At 49.8% G+C, this 19947-nt stretch overlaps 1 protein-coding gene across 2 annotated transcripts in view; it reads right to left on the bottom strand.

Moving 5' to 3' along the window:
- The window catches only part of SMYD3 (SET and MYND domain containing 3), a 779235-nt gene that overhangs the window by 155128 nt on the left and 604160 nt on the right, over nucleotides 1-19947 (bottom strand). For both annotated transcript variants that reach the window (XM_045084747.1, XM_004756807.3), the window contains exon 10: nucleotides 17761-17935. In XM_045084747.1, coding sequence (XP_044940682.1) covers nucleotides 17761-17935 — 175 coding nt within the window. The remainder of the gene's footprint in view (nucleotides 1-17760; nucleotides 17936-19947) is intronic.

Below are 19947 nucleotides of genomic sequence, written 5' to 3' on the forward strand. Positions count from 1 at the left end.
CCCAACACCAGCCCCTCTCAGGGCTCTCCAAGGTCCCGATTCCCACACCTGGCGTTTTGGGACTTGGGTCCTTCCTTCTCAGTCTCAACCTCGGCCTTTTCCTCCCTGCCAGCCGTTGTCTTCTTACTGACTTTTTTTTTTTTTTTAAAGATTTATGTATGTATTTGAGACAGAACATGAGTGGGGAGAGGAGCACAAAGAGGGACAAGCAGACTCACGAAGAGCATGGAGCCCAAGGCAGGGCATGATCCCAAGACCCTGAGATCATGACCAGAGCAGAAATCAAGAGTCAGACGCTTAACTGACAGAGCCACCCAGGCACCCTGGACTTCCATTTTGAAACCCCCAGAACAAGCCAGCCTTTCTAACCCCTATTTTCAACTATGAATGGACAGTGGCTGCCTAGTGCAGAGGGGATGGGGGAGAGGGTTTAGGGCTAACAGGTAAGGAGAACAGGGTTTTCTTAGGGGGACATACTAAAAGTGTTCTAAAGTTGGTTGTGGTGATCGGTGCACAACTCTGTGAATATATTAGAAGTCCTGAACTGTAAACTTTAAACGGGCATTATTCAGATATACGAATCGTATCTCAATAAAGATGTTTAAAAATATGAATGGACAACTAAGAAGCATCTAAAATTCAAGAGAAGTATGCAGCAAGAAAACGGCCAGAATAAACAAGGGGGATATAAAGAACTTGAAAGAAACCGAGATCATTTGGAAAACAGAGGAGAATTTTTTAAAGGCGAATTACCCTTAGAGAGATTCAAGAAGATGCGTCCAAAAATCAGAGAGCTACGAACAAGAAGCTATTCAAGAATAAGAGTCCCCATCAATTTAAAACACAAAAATTTGTTGAGATAGAAAAATTCTAGGGGCACCTGGGTGGCTCAGTGGGTTGAGGCCTCTGCCTTCGGCTCAGGTCATGATCTTGGGGTCCTGGGATTGAGCCCCATATTGGGCTCTCTGCTCAGCAGGGAGCCTGCTTCCCCCTCTCTCTGCCTACTGTGATCTCTGTCTGTAAATAAATAGGAATCTTTAAAAAAAAAAAAGAAAGAAAGAAAAATTCTATCAAATGTCTGGAAGCTAAAGTCAAGGATAACTCCCAGAATATAAAGCAAAAGGCCCAAGACACTGGACACATAGAATTTGAACATCTGATTGCCAGGACTTTCAGAATGAAAGAGAGAAAACAGTGGGAATGAAATTTAAAAGGAAACAATAAATAATTCTCTAGAGATAAAGGGAGACAAGAGTCCTTAAAACAAAAGTGTCTCTAAAATAAAAAAAATATAATAAATTAAAACAAAAAAACAGGGACGCCTGGGTGGCTCAGTTGGTTAAGCAGCTGCCTTCGGCTCAGGTCATGATCCCAGCGTCCTGGGATCGAGTCCCACATCGGGCTCTTTGCTCTGCAGGGAGCCTGCTTCTCCCTCTGCCTCTGCCTTCCACTCTGTCTGCCTGTGCTCGCTCTCACTCTCTCTCTCTCTGACAAATAAATAAATAAAATCTTTAAAAAAAAAAAAAAAAAAACAACCCAAAAGGGTCTAGCACCAATAAAATAATATCTATGCCTAGACACATCAGTGTGAACTTTCAGAACATCAAAGAGCAGAGCCTAAAACTTACAGAAATATAAAATGGGTGACTGACAAAGAAACCCCAATCCAACTAACACCAGAAGTAACAGATCTTAGAAGTCAGAGAAACAGGCTTTTAAAATTGTCACTGAAAATGATTCTGAACTGAGAATTTTATATTTTCATTCTCCATCAAGAACAAGAGTAGCTAAATCTCTAATACATGAGATCAAGAGACACTGCCTAAAGTCAATGAAACAGAAAAACAGAAACTTCAGGATATTGTTTGACATTTCACGGGGAGCCATTAAAGGAATTAAATAAGCATCATTTTTGATGGAAGAGGAGATGAAGGTAATAGTATCAAAAGAGAAGGAAAAAAGAAAAAATAGTATAAGCTAGATCTTTATCTTCTTAGAGCTAGGGGATAATTTCTGTAGTCGATATGGAAGACACACAGATCAAAAGATACCGAGAGGAATAAAAATAACTATCAGACGGGCTGAAAACAAAGGTTTTTAGAAGTTGCTGCTTCGAAGCAGGCCAGCAAGTTGGAAGGAGTAAAGCTGGAGTCTGTTGCTTTTTATTTTTAAAATGAGCTACAAGGTGAAAAAAAAAAGTTTAAAACTCTAATTAATGGGACTTTTCAACACAGAGCCCAGAGGCACCTGAGCTTTTATCAAAATAACTTCTTCACAGCTCCTTTAACGGGTTTCTGAGTTTCGGAAACATCATCAGCCTCTTCTGGAGATTCGAAATATAGGTTAGTTTTAGTAAAAGCTCTGAGAAGTTTTGCAGCAAAGAAACCCGTTTCACTTCATTTGAAAGAAAGCAGGTTGATTCACTGAAAGATCAAGTTGACTAATTTTTTGCTGATTTTCATAAATTTACCAACTGTCACTTTTTTCCTATCCAGATTTCTGACTTGTAACAGGAATGTTTTCAAAGCTTTGACAGGAATGCACGAGAAGAATATGAAACAGGGAAGAATTAGTACAGCAATTTGTTTTTATAAATGGGTAATTTTCTAGGAATGGGATTGTTTAGGCTGACTCTGGTTTCTATTGGATGTTTCTGAACGTCGGTTTTTAACTTTGTTTAAAATGTCAAGCATTTTTTCTTTTCCACAATTCCTCGGGTGGCCTGTCAGCCTGAATTTAGTATCTCTAGCAATTAACATTTAAATTAAACATAAATTCAAAAGCATCCCTCAAATATCAAAGGTTTAAATTAATCTAAACATAATTTAAATTCTAAATTGATTGAAATGCAAAATTAAAGCTAATAAGTTATTTAGGAATTGGTGAAAGAACATTACAAACGCTTAAATTGAAAACCAAAAGAAAATTACATTTCAAAAGCACAGAAAAGAAACCAAATATAGCCGAAACAATCCTAACACATATGAAGTGCCAAACACGGAGACAGAAAAATTGCCTTTCAAATAGGAATTTTTCAAATAGTGCAGAATCCTGCTTTGCCAACCATCCAGAATGGTTTGGGGTTTTTTGTTGTTGTTGTTGTTGTTTTTTAAGTGATCTCAGGAAGCATCTCAAGGTTAGTTAATATTCAGAAAAGCTTCTTTCAATGTCAGCGATCCAGTGATCCTGACTGAACATTTCCAACAAGCTCCCAAATCACCACTCGTCAGTTTGGCGTCTCTGGCAAATGGGTCTTTTGTGGAATTGGAATTTGGTGAACTGACTTTTAATTTTTAAAAAAGATTTATTTATTTGACAGAGATCACAAGCAGGCAGAGAGACAGGAGGAAGCAGGCTCCCTGCTGAGCAGAGAGCCGAATGCAGGGCTTGATCCCAGGTCCCTGGGATCATGACCTGAGGTGAAGGCAGAGGCTTTAACCCACTGAGCCACGAAGGTGCCCCTGACTTTTAAAAAATCGCGATCAGTAGTTGATTTTCTGCTCATTGACCTGAGACTATTTTATTTAACCTAGCTCTGCCTGAACTCATTTGATGAGGATCCTTTTCTTTTTCTCCCATCGTATCAATGGGACAACTACCCCAGGGACCGGACTGCTTTGGAAAGCACTACTTTGCAGGAAGAGAGCTGGATGCCTGCCCTGGAGGTCCCGAAGAATACCCGGCTTAGAGCACATTAAGGAGAAACTGATTAACAGGGGAACTGATGAGAAAAGGAACTTTGGTTTTACCTAGATGTTATATTCCTATAAATCTGCAGATTGTTCCATTCATCCATCCCTAAGAGTGAATAATCCACACTTTGAATTAATTTAAAACACTGAAACAGTACACACTCATGAGTGAGAATTTTTTTCTCCCTCTACGTTCTTCACATCTGAGAAGCCGAATGTCTTTACATTTTACAATTCTCCTGCTCACAAAGGCCAAGGTGGTACCTGCCAGCAGAGTGCCTAGTAGGGGGGAAAGCAGCATTTAGGGCTGGAGAGAAGGCGGGTCAGGGAAGCTCATCTGGTGGGGAGTGGTGGGGACCCTGCCCTCTGACAGCTGCCCAGCCCCACTGCTCCTGCTTTGGGGACATGGGTTTCCTGTCTCGAGGACTTCCGATTTCCCAAGCAAAGCTAGAAACCTAGGCTTTTTTCAAGTGTAAAGATCTCTTACTTTTTAGAGATTAGCAACTACTTCAGTTAAAAAAAATACCAGCCAACTGATTAGAAATACACACTTTCAAATACATATGAACGCATCCGCGTGTGCATATCCTGGTGTCCAGGGTACCCAGGCTCGTGTGTGCGATACCATCTGCACCTCACTGAGCTTACTCCACCACCTCCTAAGCCACAGGGGAAAAAAGGACAAGCTACGGCAGCTGTAATTGTCCTGAGGATGTACTCTGAGAGCCAGGCGGAAGAAAGGGCACGCGTCGTTCAGAACGGAACGGTAATCGAAGCTACGGGCAAGTCGAATTGAGCTGGCTTGTATCTGTTCTTTGAGACGGAAACTGCAGAGGTCTGGGAGGGTACTAGAACTCAGAATCTCAGCCAGAAGGGCCACTGGAGCTCATGTGGACCACCCTCCCGCCCGATACAGGAATTCTTTCTAAAAAATCCAGCAGATGGCCACCTATCGTATGAGCACTTCCAAAGCCAGGTCACATACAGCTCTTCCAAACCAAATGGCCCATTTAGGGGTGCCTGAATTTGTTCTAAGATGCCCACCCTACTATCCCAGCGGAAATGTGTCTCCCTCTGTCCCCTGGCCCAGCTTCTCCCTCTCGGTCTTGAGAGGTCTATTCCCTTCCTACAAGACAGTCCTTCAAACATCTGAAAACTGATCTCACACCTGCTTGTCCTTCACAGAATCTTTTCACCAAGTGACAAAACATCCCCATTTCCCATCTAATGTGGTTACAAAATTCTTCTCACCCTGGTCACTCGCAGCTGGGAACTCTAGACACTGCAATGGACGCACGCCTCCAACGGCCGGATGTTGCTACAATCCTTACAACGATGCAGCCTTGGCCACTGCATGGCCCTAGCCTACCCTCCTTGGCACCCCCAGATAGAGAGAGCAGTTAGGAATTTTTATGTTGCAGGAACCAAGAAATCCAATTCAGACTGGCTGATGAAGAAAAAGAAAGAAAGAAAGAAAGAAAATCTTCAGCCTAAGTGTTCCTGCAGCTGCACAGTACAGAGCAAATTCGGTTTCGGGCACACCTGAACAAAGTGACCGAGATCTCCCCACTCCTCACCTCTGCTTCCTGGACTAGATCCCCTTTCCCTCTCTCTGAGGTCTGGAGACCTCTGGCCACATGCTTCCTCAGTTATGAGCAACAGGAAAGGGGAAAGGGGCCATCTGCTGTCTTAGTAGCTCAGAATTCTAAGAATGAACTATCACTGGCTCGGACTGGTCTGACTTTGGAAATGTGATTCTCCAGCTTAAGCTGATGGTGGACTGCCCCTGTGGCCAGTCACGTATAAACTACACAACTAGGTCATCGGAGGTTTGATGGAGAAAGTGAACGGAGGAATTAATACTAGTGGGGCAACAAGAAACAAACCACTACAAAATACTAGAAAATTCTCCAGCCTGTTACTGAATTTTGAATCACAAATTTTAAAGTTTGTCTTTTTGGTAGCAACTGAATATTTCTAATTAAGGAGCTATATTGTGAAGTTTGTTTCACCCCCCAAAACATTAGCGGTCACACTCAGGTTTGTAATCCTTACAAATTTGATGCACACAACTTCTAGTCATCCCATGAAGTCTTTGATAAAAACACTGACTTAGAACCAAAAAAAAAACACCAAAAAAATGGAGCTTCGAGGCAAACCCAAAGGGGTCCATCAGTTTATTAATGACTCCTGTTGAAAAACAGCTGTTTGAGGGACGCCTGGGTGGCTCAAGTGGTTAACCATCTGCCTTCAGCTTAGGTCACGATCCCAGAGTCTTGGGATCAAGTCTCGCATGAGGCTCCCTGCTGCTCCCCCTGCTTGTGCTCCCTCTCTCTCACTAGCCCAAAGGTTTCTATCCATAGTCGTCTTCCCAAGCTGCTGGCTTGTGTCCTGCTGCTCTCTCGGGGATTCTAGAAGCCCACACTTATTACATAGCCTCATTCCCAACAGAGCTTTGATAGTGCAGAGCTTGCTGCATTTTTTTTTATTATTATTCTCTTTACCACCTTTGAGTCTTCTGACACTTTTACTCGACTCTAAGTGAACTTAGACAGTGGACACCTGGCTTGTCCATCAGCCATGCTCTTGCCAAGCTTTTGTACAACTTTCATCCCATACAAAACCCGCATTACTAGTAGGGGCTACCTACCAGTGGACATGAGACCAGGAGTGGACAGACCCAAAGATGCCACAAAAGTCCATCCCAAATACATCTCAAATTGAGAACTTGCAAGAACAGGCCTTTGCTTTTGTCACAGAGCCAGAAGAATCAGGTGGGCCTGTCAGGCTATGTGGAAGGACAGAAGGATTGAGAGAGACGCACAGACCAATCTGATGACCCAGACTTATACCCCTGAATTCTGTCCCAGATCTGTCTCTGGCTGGGCAGCCATGGGGGCAGCAAACTCCCTTCGTTGGTCCGGCAGTCCGAGGTGGATTTCTGTCACTCACAACAGAAACCACCTTGGCTGGTTCAGGGAGTAGGAAGGCGGGTGGCATGGTTGGAAAGCCCACCCTGCCCTCTAAAGAGTAGTTAACAGTCTGGACCCTCGTAACCAAGCAAATCTGGGTTCGAGCCGACTCCAACAGCCTTTTTGTAAATATGACAAAAATAAATGAACACGAGTTCAAAGCCTGGCTCTGCCACGGAGCGGCAAGTCACGTTGGCCTCATCCTCTGCCTCCTCACGTAGAAAGTAGCCCAGGCTAAGTTCCTCTGCACCACGGCTGCGAAGATTAGGACAAGCGAGGGGCCTGGTCCACCTAGGCTCTGACTAATCAAGAACAATTCCTTCCCCGCTGAAGGGAGCGGAGAGGTAGAGGCGAGCGTTTCAAGGCCTTTCACCTACTTCCCTCCAAGGATGCTGCTAATAAATGGTTGGCAGATGCTTTTAGGACTGTTGGACCCAATTTATCTTACTCTGGGAGGATATTACGGCGATGTATCCCATTATAAGTGAAAGCAGATTTGCTCCTCTTTAACTCTGAAGGGCAGCGGGATGTTATGATCGGTGTCCTTTGTGTGGTAAGAGAGATTTCCATCATCCATTGCCTCTTGGCAGCGAGGGTGTTGTCTGCAGCCCCTCCCCTGTTCCCAGGTCCCCTGCCCTCTGCCTCTTCAGGGGCTGAAGCCCACTGTCCCCCACATTAGGACCTGGTGGCAGCCCCCTCCCTTGAACATATGTAGCCATAAGAATACTAGACATTTTTTCCAGCCAGTCTGCGGTCCTGAGCTCAGGGGCTCTGCATGCTTTCTAGCCCGAAGGGTATTTGTTGTGCTCAGAGTGACCTGGCTACTTCCCATGCTAGGAGCATCATTTGGGGGCCACTTACTCCCCATCTTTCATTTCCTTCAAGGACCACCTACTGTTCCTTACAAATACCATCACCACTGCCTATCGGTGATCGGATTTACGAGGGTGGACCGAACGGTTTACCTACAGGTTGGGGTTCATTCATCTGTCCCTGGAGAATTTCTGAAAACTCAGTATGGGAGTCCCTTAAAACACACAGATATACAGCATGTGTGTGTGTGCTGATCAATTTATTTTTTTAAGCATAAAACCTATACTTTCTGTGAAATTCAAACTGATTTTAGTCCATTCTCTTTCAGCCTTTCAATGTTCTAGCCACCATTTCCCAGTTCTCAGGGCCACCTGATTTTCTGCTGGCTCCCTACAGCGGAAAATGGGATTCTTTTTTCTTTCTTTTTTTTTTTTTTCCAACCATCTCTTCCAAGAGCTGAGGAAAAGGAAAAGAGCAGCTATGTGGCCACAGGGGCAGCCAAGCAAGAGATTGATTCAACAGGACAAATTGAATGCATCCCAAAAGATTCCCTAGGATAGGATATCCTGCTGCTCAGGGTACAATCTGTTGTAATAAGAAACTGAAGATTATCTGTCAGGAGAGTCAAAGAGCTCAGTGATGGTTGTGCAAGTTAAAAAAAAACAAAAGTGAACCCCCTGGGAAATGTTTTTATTTTGGAAATGCTTTCCTAAGTAGGAAGACTACAAGCCATTTGTCAGAGCCCGTGCTGTTTGTTCCTACCCACCGGTGACCACAGAAGACTAGATGTTTTCTTCCTGTGCAGGTGACCTAGCCCTAGGGGTGGACGATGGCTCTCATCCTGCTCCGCAAGAAGGCTTTTACTGGGAATCAGACAAACGTGACAGAGGAAAAGTATTTCCTGTGTCTTGGCCTGGTCTAGGGTCTCAAGAGTCAAGGTAGGCATTGGCGCGGGAACGGATGGGTTTGGTCCACGCCATGGGAGTTTTGAGCAAAGAGGAATGGGCATTCTTGTCCCCGGTGTGATGGGAGGCAAGGGAGGGTTAGCAATGGGCACAGAGATAGCACATGAGCCAGGATGAGGATGCCCTTGAAGGACAGGTCCAGCGGGGCTTGAATGCAGACGCTAGAATCATTACCTAAAGTGTGAGAGTTGAAGAAAAGGAAGACTCTCACGAAGCATGAGCATGTGTGGACCGGCTGAAAGCTACAAGCTGTCAACTTTTGTTTTCTGAGGACATGGCCACCAAGCCGGGCAGGGGCACAGGGCTAGGGGCCCTTCAGGTTTGCTTGGAGAAGAGTTTTTTTTTTTTTTTAAAGATTTTATTTATTTATTTGACAGAGAGAGATCACAAGTAGACAGAGAGGCAGGCAGAGAGAGAGGGAGGGAAGCAGGCTCCCTGCCGAGCAGAGAGCCCGATGCGGGCCTCGATCCCAGGACCCTGAGATCATGACCTGAGCCGAAGGCAGCGGCCCAACCCACTGAGCCACCCAGGCGCCCCGAGTTTTTTTTTTTTTTTTTTAAAGATTTTATTTATTTGCTAGACAGAGATCACAAGGAGGCAAGCAGAGAGAGAGGAAGGGAAGCAGGCTTCCTGCTGCACAGAAAGCCCGACTCGAGGCTCGATCCCAGGACCCTGATATCATGATCTGAGCTGAAGGCAGAGGTTTTAACCCACTGAGCCACCCAGGTGCCCCTGGAGAAGAGCTTTAAGTGAGGAATTATCCAAAGATGGGGGGCAGGTGCTGGTGGCTCTTCTCCCGGTCTGTACCTTTCCCAGGAGGCTAAGTGCTAGAATGAATCGTACTGCTCTAAAGAGTCTGGCACCTTCACAGGACAGGGGCCTGGACTGGGAACTTGAGTGATAAAGGAGAGGCTTGGAGCGTGAGAAGGAGCAGGATTTGGCAAAGACAGTTGGACAAAAGCACTGTCAGATGGAAATTTTACATGTTGCTTTCAAATGAAGGTTTGCCAATCACTTCAAAGAGACCCAGAAGGTCTATGCTTCCACTTCCAGCAGAGGCCTGTCGGATGCACAGACGAAAGCTGAGTCTGATCACAAGGCCACCTGGGTGATTCCCCTAGAACCCAGGGCGGATCAGTGAACTACTTCCCAGACCTTGGACCTCTGTCTGCCCAGAAATTTCCAGCAGATGCATCAATACAAATCTGGAAGGGCCTTTAACAATGCAATTCAAAATAGAAATCCAAGCAGGTAGCCAAAGCTGGGAGCTGGGTGACTGGGTGGCCCATGGAGACAGAACACATTTTTCTGGTCAGATAAACTGGACACGAGTGGTGTCCATTCAGAGACGTGCCCACTCCAGTATATGTACGTTTTGTACAAGGGGAACTACAACCCACAACCGTGCCATGCGCAGAAGGGGACACGTCTAAGGCATGGGACCCTGGTCCAGTTGTTGGCCTGGGTTCAAGTTCAATGGACAGTGGTAGTCATGCAGGATTACTGGTCCTGATTTGAAATGAGAAGTTCTGATAGTCACTCTCTGATGATGACAGAGAAAAGTTATAGGCGTCTTGGGTCTTGGCCTACCCTGGGGGCCCAAAAGGCAGGGAAGACTGCAGCAATGGATAGGGCTGACTCATGGCTATTGGGTTTTGGAGCAAAGAATGGATATCTTGCTCCAAGTAGGGATGGGAAGAAAAGGAAGATGGAAAACGGAAAATGCACATAGCATCACGTTACACATGATCACACAGATGATCGTGTTCCAGATCACCCAGACCAGAATGTATCCAACCACATGACCTATACTACCGAACTTCTTACCACCACCACCCACTTGGTCCCGGGTGCCCAGCAACACCACTGCCTATCCATATGCAATTTTTGTTAAGATCTAACCTACCTGGTCAGCTTGGGATGGGGCCAAAGAACCTGAAAGTGTCCTAGGCAGATTCTCTCTTAGGAATATATCTCTATTCTATACATGACTCTATAATAAAGGTAACTGGGAGCTTTAGAATTTGATTTTAAGGCTGTGTCAAAAGAGTGGCATGAAAAAAAATCCAATTACCACATTCTCCCCTCAGTGTCCCCTGGAAAGCTGGCTTCTGGGAGAAGTCATCTTCTGGGGACCAACTGGTGTCCACCCTCATACTAGCACTGGGCTGGACATGAGCTGAGTCTGGAGGTTTACCCCAGTTACTCCTAGAGACCCAAGCCTCCTGGCACTGGCTCCTGGGTGCACTAAGAGCTCCTGAACTCAACGGTAAGCTCTGGAGGCAAGAAAAGCCTTTTTTAAGCCAGACAGTGATGTCCAGTAGGTCCAGATACACAGAAAATAAGTGTAGGGGAAGTGATCCTTGGAACTGCTATTCTCCAGGGATGAAGAATCAGGAGGCAGTGGCTAAGCTGCATAAAGCCAGAGTTAGGAGCCGAACTGTGTCCCTCCCAAATTCCTATGTGAAAGTCCAGACCCCCAGCACCTCAGATGGTATATTTGGAGGTAAAGACCTTAAAAGAGAGGATTAAGTGAAATAAGGTCCCTGGGGTGGACCCTAATCCAACATGACTGGTGTTTTAAAAGAAGAGGAAATCTGGATACACAGGGACACCAGGGCTGCATGTGGGCTGAGGAGGGACCATGTGAGGACAGAGAGAAGATGGCCGTCTTTGAGACAACAAGAGAGGCCTCACAAGAAACCACACCTGCTGGCTCCCTGAACATGGACTTCCAGCCTCTGGAACTGACAGAAAACAAATTTCTGTTGTTAAGCCACCAAGCCTGTGGCATTTTGTTACGGAAGCCCAGGCAAACCAACACAGCCAGGTTTGGCCGGAGCACGACACAACAGAGCTAACTGGGGATGCCAGCCTGGAGAACATGGGGACACGGTAGAGAGGGATTCACGAACCAGAGATACTGACTCTTCTATGGGGAGACTGACCCAGAAGAATGGTCAACAAAATCTTGAAGTCAGTAGGTAAACCCCAAGAGACCCAAGTATTTGATCCACGGAAGGGACTCTGACTCCAGCATTGTTAAAAACTTGTTCAAACTGGTCCCATCAAGCCAGCCTTGATTCGGCTCAAGAATTCCTCCTCGGGTTCTCAGAGTGCCTGGCTTTCTGGAGAGACCCAAACGTGACACGCAGCTGGCTACTGAGGACTGCCCACAAGCTCCACCAGAGTCAGGACGCTGCTTTGTTTGGTCTGTCTTGTTCGCCAATAGTTACCACAGAGCATGTCGTGGTCTCAATAAAGACTTCAGTTGACAAGAATGAGTGTGTGCCTGACCCAGAACGCTGAGATGTCCCGACATGATCCTGTGCCTCCAGAAGGCCGCCTAGTGAGCTGTTGGTCAAGTGTGGAAGACGGGTAAGCATTTGCAGTCCGCGTGCTGTCCCATTCTGTCTCCTGCTACCAGGCATGACGGAAAGGCCATCTTCCGCTTCTTGGAAACAGGCGAGGCGGAGGTTCCTACACATGTCCGATTCCCTCCGGGCTGCCCCCCACTGGTGTCACTGAGGAACGTGCATTCAGACAGGCAGGAGGACAAGGACACAGCCTACTTAAATGGGGCAGGAGGAGGAACCAACAGCTTGGTCTGTGAGGCTGCCAGACGTCCCAAGTCCGTCTGCCATCCCCCAGAGTTCTGTCAGAGTCCAGAGCACTTGTTCAGGTGCCGGAGGCCTGGGGTTCTCACCCACGAGCCGGAGAGGGGCCGCGTTCAGGAGCGTGGGCATGGCCGAGGCTGCCCGCCTCCTCCTTGTTGGAGGGGCTGGAGGGTCAGAGCTGTACACCAGCACACAGGCTCTGGGACTTCTCTTCCAGAACTAAGACCACAAAGCCGGGTCACTCCCACGCAGATCATGGGGTCAAGAGCTAGAACCCCTGGCACAGCCAGCCCATACCTACGTCTTGGCCCAATCCCGCAAGCGGCGTGCTGAGCAAAGTGGCTTGGCCTGCCGGGGCAGCAGGTGCTTTCAGAGGAGCGGGTCCCCGCAGGGGAGAAAGGTTCACTTCTCCGCTGCCCCTAGAGAAGTCCAGGCCAAGAAGCCGCCCACAATGCTCTCCTTCACCCCCAGCAACAACCCCGCGTTAGCTGGGGTCAACCATCCCGGAGGAACACAGGAAATCAGGCGTGCGCGGGAAGTCCGTGGTTGACGACCACGTGCGCAGCTGCGTGTGGGGGTGACCGCGGTCCTGGCTCCTGCTGTTCTACTCCCTCTCCTCCGTGTCTCCTTTGTTGGATTTCTAGACTCTGAAGTAAGAGAGCCTTTGGGAACTGAATTAAAAGGTCTGGTATTAAAAAGTTCAAATGAAAACTGCTTGGGCCTTGATGGACCGGGTTGTGCACTGTGGCAGGCGGGCACCCCTCCCAGTGTCCAGACGGGGGCCATGGCTAAGAAGCCAGTCTTTGAAAACTGGTAGCAAAGGAAAAGAGAGCCTGGCTAGGGCCTGGCTAGGTCCGTAGGGTACCTCAATACTTTACACAAACACACAGCGCAACCTCTTGGATAGGAGTTTGGCCCAAGAGACTTTGACGGACATTTACAGTGTGGGGAAAACAAAGATGAAGTGGCCAAGGATGACTGTCCACATCCGCGGGCAGAGACTAAGACAACCGTTCACTCACTGGGGGGGACACAGCTCTGTAAATCTCACCAGAAAGACAGGTGGTCGGCAAGGGAAGTGACCAGAACACTGCACGGAGTACAGGCGCTCAGGCCTCCTCTCGGGTAGAGGCCTAGCTCTGGTGTGTTCTCTGGGTCCCACACTGTGCGGGCAGCAGGGGAAGTTCTGCCCTACGTACTCCGGCCAGCACCTTCCGCTCCCACTCTGCCGACTACGCAGTGGGCCCCACAGGGAGGGGAGATCACGCCATCTAGTCCACGAGGGGGAGTCACGCGGCTCCCCACTCTCTGATCTGGGCCCACCTGTTCAAGTCCCTTCACAGTTCACGTTCTTCTGCTCTTTCCCAGGACACTCCCCAAAATGTCCTTTCAGCCGCCACCAAATACTGTGCTGCCGGTCAGTACCAGCAAACCTCCCCCAGTAAGAGCAGGCTTTGGTCAAGGAAAAGGGGAGGAGCCTTCTGGGTTCTGAAAGGAATTCAGATCAGGTATAACAAACATCATGTCACCAGCTCTCTTTGCTTCTGAGGACAGTGACATCTCAGTGGAAGGTGGACACCACCTGCGGGTCGTTATCTCCAGGGAAGATGCAGTGAGTTGGCATTTAGGAATTTAGCACATGGTTTGCCCCACAGATCCGGTCCCATCGGTGCACAAAGATTCAAGCGGATGTGAATGGCGTATTCCTTCAACACAGTAAAAGGAAATAGAAATGTAGGGACTGGTCTACAGACTCTGGTACATTCCCAAGACAAAACTCTGTAGATGTGCTACCAAGAACAAGACGGCTCTTCAGGAGCTGGTCTGGACTGATGGCCACGCGCTGCAGTGAAGTGAAAACGGCCAGTTCTAGAACAGGGGATTTTTCACTGCTCCGCCCACGCAGGAGACTTCTCGGCTTCTCCCTCCGGCCTGCACCACCACCGTCCTGGGCACACGGAGAGGAGGGACGGACGGACAGAAAGGACAGGGAGGAAAAGGGAAGAGCCCAGGTGAGCACCTTCGAGGGGAGAAGAAGTGAGGAGGGAAGACCAGAGTCTCTGGGCAGGGAGAACCGCCGGGAAAAGACAGAAGAAGACCGGGGGCTTTAAAGACTGAGGCCAGTGTGCTCCAAAGGGAAGTTTAGGGGCTCACACTGAACACCTCAGGGAAGAAACTTGCCGTGCTTATCTTTAGGGAGTGGAACAGGAGACTGAAAGATGAGGGTGATTTTTACTAGTGTCCTTTAGGAAACATCCTTTCCTAGAAGTCTGTGCTAGGCTTAGAACAAAAGTTGTGCTACCAGAGCACCTGGGATACGCCCAAGTCCTCCTCAAAGCCTTAAGGAGCCTCTGTTTCTCTAGATCTTCCTCTGGGTCCTAAAGAGAATCAAGTTTGATTTTATATTCAAAATAATTTAAGTTTAAAACTATATTCAGTTCTGTTTTTAGGTTTCTTTCTCCTTTTTATTTCTGCACACATGTGTAGCATTCAGCAGTGATATTAGGGGCCAGAGTTTCAAGGGCTGGTCTGGTGATTCTCCTGTAAATCTCGGTGCCTTCTACAGCAGGAGAATGCTTCCCGAGCTCTGAATTACGACTGGCAAACTAACTTTTGCAACTCAATTCATCTTGTGGTTAAGGTGTTATTTAGTTACATTTTTTAATGAAAATTTATGAAATACCTTTAAATTGCTTTCTTTCTGCTTAATGTTCATAGTGCCACGGGACGGATGACCATGCATACATAATCACAGATGCTCTCAGAAGAAACGGTAGGAACTAAAGATGATAGATTTTGTTGTGTGTGAATTAATGCCAACCTACTTTATGAAACAGAAAGATCTTGTTTTGGAAGATTTTAAGAGAAAGAAAGAAAGAGAGAGAAAAAGAGAATGAGAAAGAGAGAGGGAGAGTGTGCAGACGAGCAGGGGGAGGGGCAGAGAGAGGGAGAAGCAGGCTCCCCCCCGCTGAGCAGGGAGTCCAATGCGGGGCTCCACCCCAGGACCCCGAGATCATGATCTGAGTGAAGGCAGATCTTCACTGAAGGAAGATCGCTTCACTGACTGAGCCACGGAGGCACCACAGGAAACAAAGATCTTAATACTGTGTTGCATCATAAAGGGAATTTACTTCTATCGAGTCAAAATAAATGACAGAGCAGCAAGTAGGCAGCCGAGGGCAATGCGGTTATTTGGGTAAGAACAGAACGTGGACGCCTTCTCCTTTAAGGTCAGTAGTTCAAACTGAGCCAAGGTCAGGAGGGAGAACATCACCCCTAGAGTCTTGCCCTCAATCTGGCTGCGGCAAACGGTATATATTATCATTGTAAAACCGTTAGAGCAGGTGGCAGTCCCGTCCCCTCTCAGTAACTCATGCCGAGCTAACTGCCAAGCTAACTGCCCACGTCCTTGGCTAAAGGGGAACCGAAGGTGCACCTGCCAGGAGACCAAGTCAGTGGCTGACGGACCCCAGCACAGACCCCCATAAACACGTGCAGGGCAGAAAGCACCACCGACGCTCACATTCCTGCTTCCAGATTGTTAAAGGGCTCAACGAGCATCTGACCCATGCGTTCCTTGTTTTCACTTTTGCTGAGCTAAAGGGAAGAGAGTCCAAGGGCGCCAGCGTCCACCCTCTCCCTGGGTTGCTTCCCCTACAATAAACACCGCTGCCTGCGAACCGTTCAGATCCCATGCATTTCAAGTGCATCAATCAATGCAGATGGGATTTCTGGAAACACAGACCGATCCAGGCCAGCTTCTTAACAAGTTCCAGGGAAGAGAAACTGGGGGAGGCTTGGAAACCTGTCACACGGCGTAGGCACGGAGGGTACCCTTCCAGAGAAACTGTGACCTGCCGAGCGCCAGGAACATATAACCAGATGTACTCCAAACAATACGGGGTCCAGGCTGGTGGGCGTGCCTCCCCCCAACCCCCCAACAAGGAATGCCTCTGGGACTCGAGCCGGTTCACCGAGGGCTAAATTAGTGCTTCAGAGAAGCCGTGACAGGCGTGGAGAGGATTCAAACTGTGTGCAGAAGCAGCACTATCGAGGAGGGGGACCCGTGTCGAGCGTCTGTGCTCGGGGCAGGCTGGGCGGGCAGCCTGGAGGGGGCGGAGGGGGCAGCAGGTGCAGGTCCAGGGCTAGCCGGAGTGTGGGGCGAGGGGCTGGGGGGAGCGCCTGCAGGAAGGAGAGCTGGCCCGACCCGTGTCTCCTGGCTGCCGTCCACCCGCTCGGCCTGCGGTTTGGCTTTCCGAGGCCCAGCCCCAGGGTTCAGAGAGGTGACACCAATCTTCCCAGACCTGCCTCTCGTTGCAACACCGAGGCTCAGAGAACGAAGCCTTATCTCTTTGTGCTCGGTTCATATTTTCTGAAAACCCACAAGATTCATCATCCTGAGCAGACATTTCAGGCTCATGGGAAAGTCTGCGGTCTCAGCCCCGAAGGCAATCGCTTCTCAGTTGGGTGCGAGCTGACTCACAGTCTGGATTCCAGAGCTGTCCGACCACGCGGCAGTGGAAGAAGCCACCTCTGGAAGCACAGAGAACACCCTCGGGGCACCGTGGGGCCGGGAATGGCCTGTGCAGCCCTGTGGCCCACCTGGCTGGTGGGGTCCTCAGGCTCCTCTGCGCGGACCCCGCTCCTGGCCCAGGCCTGGCTTCCTGCTCCGTGTGTCACTTCCCACCGGGGTCCTGGGCTTGCTTCCGTTCTTCTCCCCTTAATGCTGCTCACTTTCCCCTCCATCACCTCCTGAGGCGTGTCCTCAAGTGGGGACAGCCGGTAGCCCGGACCCTGCCCCCTCCTTCGCTAAAGCCCCTGCCCTGCTTGTTGTCCCGCGCTGGTAGGCTGAGAGCTGGGTTGTCCCTCTGCTTAGCCCCTCAGGGCTGTCATCGTGCCTGCACGGTCTTCAGTGCCACCCAGAACGGCCCCCCTCCCAGTCCTCCTGGCTTCAGGGCACCTTCCCAGCCGTGAGCGACCCTGTCCTGTGCGGGAGATGGCGAACGACTCTGAGCCCTTGCCCTCGGCATGACCCGTCTCGACTTCCGAACTCGTGCTCTCAGCCCCGCGCAAACCGGGTCCCGCGCCCACCAGCACCCGACCTCAGTGCCGCCAAAGCTCCCGTGAGTTACAAAAGCATCAGGGGATGACACAGCCCTGGTCTGAAGGGGCTGCGGTCGGTCAAGAAACAATCCGCAATCACTCCTTCACCGGACTCCGACACCTTTGAGCACGGGCACCCCCCCCCCCCGCGAGCCTCAGAAGGCGGTTACGGGGGTCACTTGATTCGAGCGAAGGCACCCCAGGCACCACAAAGCCCTGACACATGGAAGAGACCACCATCTGTCGGCCAGACCGAGGGCCCCAGATGGGTCGTCCTCACCCAGGTCCACAGAGGCGAATGACACAAGCCCCCCCACAGCGAGGGACCGGCCGTGGACCCAAGGCTCCCCCGGCCCTGCACTCTGCCCGATTGCCGCAAGCCACACACTACACGGGGACCCGCAGCTCCACAGAGACCGCATCTCCGCAGCCCCTGCACCCTCACAGGGCCTGTCCCACGGCCGGAACCTCAGGAACGAAGAACAAAACGGGGACACTCGCTAAGACGCGGTCCCCGCAGTGACTCTGGGACGTACGTAAGTCCTCCGGCGCAAGGAAGGCCCTGCAGCCTCGACTCCGGCCCGGCTCCAGGACTCACCGGTACGGCTCCATGGTCCGGATGCCGTAGAACAAGGCCTCCTCCAGCAGGCCGAGGTTGATGCAGGCGTCCATGGCGCAGTCGAGAACCTTCAGCTGGTAGATGTTGATGTCGGGAAGGCGCTCGGCGTTGCTGCTGATGACGGCCTGGCACATGGCCAGCACCTGTTCCCACTCTGTTATTAACCTTAGTTAAGGATTCATTGTCTCCACCAGGAAAACAAGGAAAATGAGATTCTCGGCAAGCCTGAAGAGCCGCCAGGCACAGGAGGGAAGGAGAAGCCCGTTATTTCACACAGATGAGCTGCCTGAAAACATACTTGAGAAACAAAAACGGGTTAAGTGGCATCTCAGAGAAGCAAATTCTGTTTACGTCAACAAACCGTCTTCCGAGCAAGCCTGTACTTTGGGGGATTAAGCTTCCCAAAGAACCCTGCTTTCTTGGCGCTCCTCTCCAGATTCTCCTTAAAGCCCGTCGTGAAATGGTGCAGCTGCGTAGGAAACTGAACGACCGCTGCGGTTAGCGCAGCCTGACCTGTGTACTGTGTTAGCTTCTGTTACAAAACCGATCTAGAATGGAAGAAACTTCAGACAGATTCCATTTTAAAACGGAGGAGCTCGTTTTTGCCCCTGGGTCATCCAAATCTTGGGCATATAGGAAGCCAAGTACACCACGCACAGGCACGAATGAGGGAAGCAACTTGAAGAAATACATCTCCACCGGGTCCTATTGAAGCTATTTTTTTTTTTTTTTTTTAATTGTAAAGCAAAAGGGATCAGGCCTATACTTAACCAAAAAAAAAAGTATTCTTATTTTGAATCTCTGAAGTGGAAGATAATATGATATTAAGAACAGGGCTCAGGCATATCGACGGTGGACAGGGGGAAAGGATGCTTTAAAAAGGGGCACCTGGGTGGCAGGGCTGGTCAACGGTGAGAGTCGGGACTTGGGCTCAGGTCATGACCTCAGTCGTGAGATTAAGCCCCGAGTCCCGTGATGGGCTCTGCGCGCAGCATGGAGTCTGCTGGAGATGCTCTCTCGCCCTCTGCCCCTCCCCCTAGTCTCTTTCTCTCTTAAGTAAGTAAATCCCAAAGAAAAAACTAAAAAGACCCCGTACTCACTGATGAGCAACTCTGACTCTGATTCGCTGTGAGTCCCTCACTTCCTCTCACGCAGCCCTGGTGCCATTGCCCTTTTTTATTTTATTTATTTAGTTAGTTTTAAAGATTTCATTTATTTAGTTGAGAGAGAGAGAGTGCACAAGCAGGGGGAGGGACAAAGGGAGACGGAGAACCAGGCTCCCCGCTGAGTAGGGAGCCCAAGGTGGGGGCTGATCCCAGGACCCTGAGATCATGACCTCAGTGGACAGCAGACACCTAACGAATGAGCCACCCAGGTGCCCTGTGATCTGCCTTTTTTGGAACTGCTGCTCCTCCCTGCCCTCTTCCGGAGGCCGTCGGAGGACTGCGCACCTGCTGTAGGGAGCACGGACCCTGCGGTGAACACACCCGCCCCCCCAACCGCCCAGGTGAACACCGTGGAAGCGCAGCTGGAGGCCAGAGCGCGGGCACGTGGCGCGCACACACTTCCCATCTGCGCCGCTGCTGCTGGGGTGCCCTGTGTCGGGGGAAGTGCAGGCCCATCCGCCACCCTCCCCCCTTCAACCTGCACACCCCACACCCTGCCACATTGCACCAGAGCGAAAACGGCTGCAGATCTCAGAGGCAGCAGAAACGGCAGAGCCTTTGGCCGGAGCTAAAGCTGGATTTCAATCGGAGCTGCTTCTGTCATGGCTCAGATCTGAGGCTCTGAGGATGTCCCTGGAGCCCTTAATGCCACGTGGTCTCCGAGCACCACTAGGGGGAAGGAAAATGGTCCAGTGGACTGAACCCCCATCTACCCACGCCCCTCACCACCACCCAACCCAGTCTCTTCCCAATCAGTGCTACCCCCCACGCCCCGACCAAAGGCCCCTCCGTCTTTCACTGGTCCCCATTCGGCACACCCCCCCCGAAGCAACAGTGTGCTCCGGCTCCCCTTTATCTCCCCCCGTCAACATCCCCCCCTCCTAGCCTCCCTGCCACCCGGTGATGCTGCCTTCCAGAACGTTGGCAAACACTTGTAATAACCCAGTCAAGCTGCCTGTGGCAGTGGGAACTAGTGTCTTTATGAACCTCACGAGAAAAG

The sequence above is a fragment of the Mustela putorius genome, unplaced genomic scaffold (assembly GCF_011764305.1).
Source record: "Mustela putorius furo isolate JIRA1106 unplaced genomic scaffold, ASM1176430v1.1 tig00000785_pilon_pilon_pilon, whole genome shotgun sequence".
NCBI lineage: Eukaryota > Metazoa > Chordata > Mammalia > Carnivora > Mustelidae > Mustela > Mustela putorius.